This window comes from Martes martes, assembly GCF_963455335.1.
Source record: "Martes martes genome assembly, chromosome: 10".
In the NCBI taxonomy this organism is placed as follows: domain Eukaryota; kingdom Metazoa; phylum Chordata; class Mammalia; order Carnivora; family Mustelidae; genus Martes; species Martes martes.
The window spans coordinates 58,275,148-58,284,231 of record NC_137898.1 but is presented as its reverse complement, the minus strand read 5'-3'; the positions used below and the strand labels follow the sequence as shown (position 1 = coordinate 58,284,231).

Genomic DNA, 9,084 nt, shown 5'->3' with positions numbered 1-9,084 from the left:
GTCGTCACCCCCCCCACCAACGAAGGTCAAGTTCCCCCCAGCCTTCTCCTGGACATTTTGGGACCCCGACCCCCAGTCCAGAGAGTTAGCCCCCTCCAACAGTCTCAACGATATGATCCCCAATTCCCATAAATATCTAATTCCATCCCCAGGTCTTTTCCATTCACCTCCCTTGCAGCCTCAGAGAGTCGGGTCGAGTCTCAAAACCCGCGAGGGATCCAAGATGAACCTCTTCCCTATCCTCATTATCCCGCCGGCCCAGACTCTCAACTCCCATGAAACCCAGGCCCCTCTTAGACCCGAAACCCCAGACTCCATTGGGTCCAGCCCCTGACAAATCCCGTGGGGGGAAATCCCCTCCATAGAAACCTGATCTCCCACAAACCCTCAGACAAGGTCCAGTGTCCCCGAATCCCCACGCACTGTCCCTGGTAGCCCCTCGCAGCCCGGGCAGAGCCCTTCCCCCCTCCCGGCCAAGTTCCCTGGCACCATCCCCCATACCCGCAGGCCCGGGCCTTAAGGGGTTCAGTAGCCCGAGATCAGGCGCCCCCCTCCGCCACTGCCCTTCTAGAAGAAAGTTCCCTCAAACCCCTGGGCTCCCGACTTCTCCCCAGAGCCGCAGCCGCCCGCGCGCAGACCCCCACCTCCTGGGCCGCTCCGATGCCCCCTTCCCGGGGGAAGCGGCCCTTGACTCTCAGCGGCCACTTAAGATGGCCATCCTCTGCCGCCGCACCCCCCCTCGCCTTCCGCCCCGCCCGCCGCTCCGCCCCCGCGGCTCTCCGCGGAGCCGAGGGTAGCACCCGCGCCTCGCCTTCCCCGGTCCCCCGTCTTGATCCAGGGGCCGCTGACCCGCCGAGTGACCTCGGGCAAGTCACGGCACCCTTCCGCGCCTCGTCTTCCCGCTCTGCAAAGTGGGAGCAATGTTATGAGGGCCGACTCAATGGGACCGTGCTTGTAAAGCTCTCGGCACAGGGCCTGGCATCCAGTAAACCTCCAGAACAGCGGCTATTTTTATTATTAATTAAGGAGTATCGAAGGTGACAGCTGTGTAAACTGTAAAGCGCGGCGCCAGAACGAACGGGTATTATTAGCACCCGCCCCCGCCCAAGCTACTCCCTCCAAGACGACAAACTTGAGCCTTTGTGGGCGGGACGCCGACCCGGGAGCTCCCCAGAGCCTGTACGCTCGGACGCCCCGGGCGCCCAGAGAGGGAGGGGTACCCGGTCGCCGGAAAGGGGGCGGGACCCACAGAGGGTCTGGCCCGCCCCTTCCCCCCAAAAAAGACCTAGCCGGTGGCAGCGTCTCCCGGGAGTCCGCTTCCTGCCCCGCCCCTCCGCGCCTTGGCTCCTTAAAGGCGCAGGCTTCCAGCCCGGCTCCCGCCGCGGCCAGCTCCCGGGCCGCCGTCGGCAGATCGCTTTTAACCTGGGAGAGAACTTTCACTTCGCTCGAGTGAACCTGCGTCTGGGTCAGTCCCAACAAGCTCCTTCCTCTATTTCAAATATGCGTTGGCTTAACCCAGCTGGGACAAAGCCCGGGACACAGAATGGGGTCTGTGGGGGCCTTCCAGACTAGGTAAATCTAGTACTTAACAGACAGCCCCGTACATCCCAGTGTCTCCAGACCCCTCCAGGAATTCCGTAAACCATCCTCCACAAACGGCCCCACTTCCCCGTCAGTCAGCTCTAGGTATGAGGGAAGGTGAGTGCCATGAAAGGCGCACCCTCCTGCAACGGGCAGGGGAGAGGACTGGATTAGGAGTCTTCACTCCAGGGTTCTAGGGATGCCTGGTGTTCTCAGACACGGACCTGTGCCTCTCTGAGGATAACTGTGAGGGGGTGTAGAGACAAAGACCTCCCCGGGGAAAAGGGCAAGAGGGAGACCCAGAGATCAACTCAGGCCCCGTTCCTGGGAGCTGGGCAAAGACAGGATAGGCATATCTGGCAATCCCTGGAGGGGACAAAGGTGCCAGAGGAGAGGCCAGGCTCCTGCCCCTAGAATGCCCCTGAGAGTTTCCAACCTTTTTCCATCCAAGCTAAACCAGTTGAAGGCTCTTGAGCATTTCCCTCTTCCAGGAACCTCCCAGACCGTCTTCTGTCTTCCTCCTCTGAGGCTCCAAGCCTCAGAGGTGTCCCTTCAATCCACATCATGGGTGAACTTTTTTCACCCCCACTGGGAATCCAGAGCCTTCCCTGGACTCCCATCCCCAGCTTTCCCATTGCAGAGCTGAGCACAGAGCCAGGCAGACAGGGCCTGGGAGAAAGGGGGGATATTTGGGGACCTATGTAAGTAACAAAGTCCTGGACCCCGCTCTCGTTTGTGACTACAGCGGAGTCCCCGAGGGCTACTGAAGTGAGACACTGCGCTCACATGCTGTCACGTGCTCTCCAGGCAACAGCTTCTTTGTGTTTCACAACCGGGAGGGAAAGGACGGATATCCCCATTTTATTGAGGAGGAAACTAAGCTTTAGCCTAGACAGGCAACTGCTTCCCTTTGGCATAGTCAGTAGCAAAGCTGGGATTCACACCCAAGTCTCATTTCTCTGATCTGAAGGAATCCAGAAACTGTGGAATCTGTCATCTACCCACTCAAACAAAAATAATTCATCTGACACGGATGTCAGTCTTTTTATTTGAGCTGACTGCCAAACAAACCGCAAGGCCCACCATGGAGCAGGAATGGGATGACTGAAGGATGGATAATGGATGGAAGCACACTTAGAGTTCCCCCATTTGTGAGCCCAGCTTGGTCATCAAAACTCGGGACACACAGATAGGATGTCTGGGTAGGGCTAGACTCAGCCCAGGAGCCCAAGCTGCAGCATCAGGGCCAGGCTGAGCAGGAGAGGCTCCACCCCTCGGGGCAGGGCCCCAGCACGCAGGGCCATGGCATAGAACCTCGCCACCTCCTCATTGGGGTTGCCCTGGGCTGGGTCGAACCACATCTGGATGCAGCGGCCACTCCCTCGACTGTAGTTGCTGGCCTGGTAGGACTTGCTCCAGAGTCCCTCACACAGGGCTGCGGGCGTGGGAAAGTAGGTCTCAAAGGTGCGGCAGGTGGTCCCGGCTGGACACTTGTTAATTCCTGTAGGCGGAGAGAGGGTGGACACAGACATTCAACCCCTGGGCCCGAAGCTGGTTTCTGGCCACCCCAGATCCTCAAACCCCACCTCCGTCCCCGCCCACAACCACCCCTCCAGGCCCTCACCTGAGGTCCAGTCCCAGCCCCACTGCCAGTTGCTCTTGCAGGTGTAGGAGGTGCGACAGTCCTCCCACCATTGCTGGCAGTCCTCTTTGCACAGGGGCACATTCAGGAAGCGCTCCTTGCGCCAGCTCTGGTTCACCTGGTGGGAGGTGAGGAGGGAGGGCTCACTCAGCTCCCTCGCTCAGCTGGGGATGAGACATCTCCTGCCACAGCCCTGATGGAGCTGGATGGCAGCTGCAGGGGTGGGGTGGGGAGAGGCAGGGTCCCATACCTCCCGGATCCAGGGCCCCAGGTTGGGGGAGCACTCATAGAGACAGTTGTCCTGGATAAAGTGGCGCTTGCAGGCGGGCTCCATCTTGCCGCAGTGCTCCCAGGTGAAGTTGTACAGGAGGGAGGTGTCCTTGTGCAGCTCCTGGCTGGTGCTGACTGAGCAGCAGGCCTTCTCCTTCCAGGGAGTGCACTGCGTGGGGAAGACACCCACTAACTGCTGCCCCCCCCACACACACACACAACCTTCTGCCACCTCCAGCCTCTCCCCATTTGGTTCTTGCTCTCCTGCCTCAGGTGGGTTGTCTTAGGAAAGTTTACTGTGAGGATCCTTTTGTCCTTGACCTCCGGAACTCTCATCCTGGGGGAGATTCAGTCACAATAGAGCTGATCAGGGGTCATGGGAGCCGGAGAGAAACCCCATGTTGGGAGGCAATAGCCATCATTGATGCAGCCCTTCACACTTCATATAAAGTTCTTTGACATATTCGTTAAAAAATAATTACTGAGTACCTATTTCTAGTCCAGTCACTGTTCTAGATGCTGAGAATATGATAGAGAACAAAACAGACAGAAATATGTGTTCATGGAACTCACATCTTGATCAGTGGGGACAGACAGTAAGAAACTAAAAGAGAAAAAAATATGGTGTCAGGATCTGATCAATTATATGGAGAAGATTACAGAGGGATTGGGAAAGTGGGGTATGGGATAACTTGACATTTTAAATAAGGTGATTGTGAAAAGTCTCACTGGAGGATGACTTTTTTTTTTTTTTTTTTGGAGGGTGACATTTTGAGCAAAGGAAGACGGACACGACCTATGTAGTAATTTGTGTTGAGTAACTTTCTTCTCAGCAAGTGTTAAGGTCTCTGTCCCCAGCGGTGAGGCCGGTGCCAGAAATGTGGCAGCCCCATAAAAAATATTTGCTGAAAAAAGTCAATGAAAGACCTCTCTATGATTTCCTAAATCTAAACCAAACTCCATCTTACATATGGACACACCATATCCGAGCAAGTTTGTTTTTTTTTAAGATTTTGTTTATTTATTTGACACAGAGAGAGAGATCACAAGCAGGCAGAGAGGAAGGCAGAGATAGAGGGGGAAGCAGGCTCCCTGCTGAGCAGAGAGCCCAATGCGGGGCTGGATCCCAGGACCCTGGGATCATGACCTGAGCTGAAGGCAGAGGCTTTAACCCATTGAGCCACCCAGGCACCCCTGTGCCTCTCCTTTGTAGTACAGATAGAGAGTCATGTTGATATTTTTTAACTTAAATGTGCAGATAGGTTCTATTGGCTTTGAATTTTATTCCAGGACAGAAAAGTAGTCTAAAGAGTATTTATTGGGGTGCCAGAGTGGCTCAGTTGGTTAAGTGTCTGCCTTTGCTCAGGTCATGATCCCATGGTCCCAGGATCAAGTCCCAGGTGGGGCTCCCTGCTAAGCGGTGAGGGGACCTGCTTCTCCCTCTGCCTGCTGCTCCCCCTGCTTGTGCTCTCTCTTACTCTCTCTGGCGAATAAATAAATAAAATCATTTAAAAAATAAAGAGTTTTTATCATAAAAAGGAGACGTGGAGTCTCAATAGAGTTACAACTGAATGGCATCCATTTTTACAGAATGAGTGAACGTACAGCACCTGTTGCCCATATCACAGCCAGAAGAGACCGTCTTCTCCACCCTTGACACTCCGTGGACTGGCATATAGGGAAGGTAGGAAGAACCATCCTCGCTAAAATCCCTTGCACTCCATACCTGTCCTTACACCACCACAAGGGCTGTTTATGTCCAAGTCCTCTGTGTGTCCTTGTGCTTCTCTGGGCCTCATTTTCCTCATTTGTGTTATGTGGGGGAGAACATTATCTCCTACATCAAAGGACCACTGGGGATATGAAATCATGGGCAGTCAACACGACACTGGGTAAGTGCTCGACAAATGATTATATCGTATCTTGCTGACATGGTATTCTCCGAGGAGGCCACCCCTAACATCTTACCATCACCTTACCATCATCTTCCCTGACAGCAATAACCCAGGATGTGGGGGCATCTGCCAATTGACCCTTTCTCCTCACCCCCTGACTTTGTCTTCCCTGTTAGAACCAGTCCTCTCCCCAACTGGAGCCACACTCCCTCCTCACCTGGCCATGCAGCTTGTCCTCAGGGCCTGGCTTTGCCTTGTGGTGCTTGGCGTCCATGCAGACGTTGAGCAGGTCCATCCTGGCCCGGGCACTGCACATGGACACTGTCCAGGCTAACAGCAGCAGTAATGGAATCAGTCTCCAGACCATGTTTTTCTGTCCCTGCAGACGGAGCTTTGGTTAGGGAGGCCCACGCCCGAGGAGAGAGATGCTCGTATAGGGTCCCCATGGCCCCCATGTCAGTCTCCCTATCTCCACAGTGAAGGATAAGGTCAGACCCTCTTCCTTCAGGCTGGGGTCCTGAGGCTCCCTGAAGCTGAAGTAGAGAAGGTTGGCAAAGGGGCTCCCTCATCCCAGGATCGGGGCTCAATGAGGATCTGGGATTAGCGGATCGGCCCGGGAGAGTCTTCCTCAGTTGGAGGAGATGTCTTTGTGCCCACTCTTCTCTCAACTTTACTTAGGAAAAGTACTAAATAGTTCAGACCCATGCCCTGCTCCCCTGAAAAGGGCCAGGGACACAGAGTGCCCTCATGCCATGTCCAGCAAGCATGCGCTTTCCAGCATACCCTGGATCACCTGGGTCCCCACGGCAGCTCAGAAATCCACTAGCCTGGGGAAGGCAGTGCCCCAGCTCTGCTGAGTCCTCCCAGTCAGCACTGAGGTCACGGGAGGTAGCACATGGGGTGCTATTTGGTCAAATAACACAGATATGGAAAGATTGGTGGTTTCTAATTTTTGCTTCCTCATACTTTTTCCTTCCCTGTTCTCTGAAAGCCATTTCCTTCCTCCACTCCATAGTAACAATGGTCTCCTCGGCAATCTCTAGGCTAATGCACCAGATTCCTACCTTACCCCTCAGAAAACAAGTGCAGAGATCCGTGGACCTGAGGGACAATATAAAATACCCCATGGGGGCACCTAGGTAACTCAGTCCGTTAAGCATCTAATTCTTGATTTCGGCTTAGGTCATGATCTCATGGAGCCTGCTTCAAATTCTCACCCTCTCCCTTTTCTCTTCCACACACCCCATCTCCCGTGTCTTTCTCTCTCCCCCCTCACCCAAAAATTAATTAATTAATTAGTTAGTTAATTGATTAAAATAAAAGTACCCCATGTTGGAGCAGCCAACTAGACAAGTGCTTAGAGTCCTGGAAGTCACCCAGCACAAGTGCTGCCCACTTCTCTTTTCCTGACTGACCCTCACCCCCCACTCCCATCTGTTAAAGATCTGTTCCTTTGGGCTGTCCCTGAAGTACCGGAGTTGACAACAGAGACTGCTTCCTCTCTCTCACCATCCCACATCCCCACAAATCCCTGGCCAAGGGTCCTTCCAAAAACCTTTCTGGAATTCACTTCCCTTGGCTTCGGTCAGGTATTCTCTCCTCCCATTTCTTCCCCTAAAGGCACCTTCCCCACAGGAGCCCGAGGGATCTTTCTTTCTGTCTGTCTTTTTAAGATTTTATTTATTCAGGAGAGAGAGAACACCGCAAGGGAGCATGAGCCGGCAGGGCGGGGTGGGGAGGGCGATATGTGGGAGGCAGAGGAAGGGAGAGAAGCAGGCTCCCGGCCGAGCAGGGAAACGGAACAACACAGAACTCCATCTCTTCACCCTGGGATCATGACCTGAGCCAAATGCAGATGCTTAACCCACCAAGTCACTCAGGCACTACACCCCCCCACCCCCTCTACCCCCCACCCCCCACCCCCACCGTCCAGTGTCCTTGCCTCCCTTTCCTCCTTAGGGCATCTTGCCTGAGCCTCCTTTGCTGCTGGGAGCCCACACAGCTGTGTCTTGACTAGCCTCTTTTCAGGCTGGCGATGGCTCCAGGCCCCTGGACTTTCCCCAGTGGTCTCTGACCTCAGCCAGGATACACTGACTGTAAGAGCTCTGATCACCACAGAATGTAACTTCCCCTTTCCGCTTCCAGTCTTCTCTCCTTCCCTCTCTTTCAGGCCCCACCCATGCAAGGCTCCGTTAGCCCTGTCAGTGTATTCACTCCTGTTTTCATTCATCTCTTTGTTAACTTATTCGTTATAGGATTCACACATTCAACATTCATCAAAACTTAGAGAAGCTCATCTCTAAGTGGGATCTGAATTTTTGAGGTACCCCAAATAGTTGTTAGGATGAAACTAGCTTGAGGGGCATGAGGCACAGTAGGGAAGAACCCAGGCTTTAGGGTTAGGGTTCCATGGGTTCCAGGGACAGCTCCATCCCTCATATAACCTTGGGAAATAGCAGTGAGACTTTTGGAGCCTTAATTTGTTCACCAGAGGATTGTTGAGAATTACATATGGAAAAGCCTGGCACAATACAAGTAGGCTTAAATGATAGCTATTGGGTTAATTTTTGAGTAACGAGATAAACACAGTTAGAGGTTGAAGTGCCGAAGTCCAGTTTAACAGAGAAAAATTGTCTCAGATCTGATAAATGATGTAATAGCTCACCACCTAGCATTTCTGTAAACATAATTAAGCATTTTTTGATAGCCTTTTAAAAAATTGTGGAAAAACATATGCTATATAAAACTTACCATCTTAATTCTTTTTAAGGGTATGATTCAGTGATGTTAAGGGTATTTATGTTGTACAACCAATCTCCAGAACTCCTTTGCATCTTGTAAAACTGAAACCTCATCCTCATTAAGCAACAACACCCTATTTCCTCCTCTCCCCAGTCCCTGGCAACCATCATTCAACTTTCTGTCTCTAGTAATGGACTACCCTGGATATTTCATGTAAGTGGGAATCACACAGTATTTGTCTTCTTGTCACTGGCTTATTTCACTTTGCATAATGTCCTCAAGGTTCATCCCTGTGTCAGAATTTCACTTTTTTTTTTTTAAAGATTATTTATTTATTTATTTGTTAGAGAGAGAGAGAGAGAGCAAGCGCAAGCACAGGCAGACAGAGCAGCAGGCAGAGGCAGAGGCAGAGGGAGAAGCAGACTCCCCGCTGAGCAAGGAGCCCAATGCAGGACTCGATCCCGGGACACTGGGATCATGACCTGAGCCGAAGGCAGCCACTTAACCAACTGAGCCACCCAGGCATCCCTCATTTCTTCTTAATAACTGAATAATACTTCCTTGTATGTATCTGCTACATTTTGTTTATCCATTCACCCACTGATCAATTCTGGGTTGCTTCCAACTCTTGGCTATTGTGAAGAAGGCTATTGGGATGGCCGGTGTACAATTATCTTTCGAGGACCCTGCTTTTAATTCTTTTGAGTATATATTCAGACGTGGGATAGTGGGATCACATGGTAATTCCATTGTTGAGGAACTGCCATAAAATTTGCTGTAACAATTGTACAGTTTTACATTCCCACCAATAGTGTACAAGGGTTCCTATTTCTCCACATCCCCACCAACACTTGTTATTTCCTGTTGACTTTTTCTGTCTTAATAAAAGCCATCCTAGTGGGTGTGAGGTGATATCTCATTGTGGTTTTGATTTGCATTTCCCTGATGATGAGT

At 52.2% G+C, this 9,084-nt stretch overlaps 1 protein-coding gene across 3 annotated transcripts; it reads right to left on the bottom strand.

Annotated features, from left to right (window-relative positions):
* Nucleotides 1–2,606: 2,606 nt before the first annotated feature.
* Nucleotides 2,607–7,532, bottom strand: FOLR2 (folate receptor beta). Of its 3 annotated transcripts, none has more exons than XM_080816018.1 (5): nucleotides 7,331–7,532; nucleotides 5,606–5,767; nucleotides 3,474–3,662; nucleotides 3,206–3,341; nucleotides 2,607–3,082 (listed from the first exon to the last, which is right to left on the bottom strand). In XM_080816018.1, the coding sequence occupies exons 2-5, from the start codon at nucleotides 5,753–5,755 to the stop codon at nucleotides 2,796–2,798; spliced, it is 762 nt and encodes a 253-aa protein (XP_080672144.1). In that variant the 5' UTR covers nucleotides 5,756–5,767; nucleotides 7,331–7,532; the 3' UTR covers nucleotides 2,607–2,795. The 3 variants fall into 3 exon arrangements, with proteins under 3 accessions (XP_080672144.1, XP_080672145.1, XP_080672146.1); XM_080816019.1 differs by having other exon boundaries at nucleotides 7,358–7,505; XM_080816020.1 differs by lacking the exon at nucleotides 7,331–7,532 and adding an exon at nucleotides 6,172–6,226.
* Between the last annotated feature and the right edge of the window lie 1,552 nt (nucleotides 7,533–9,084).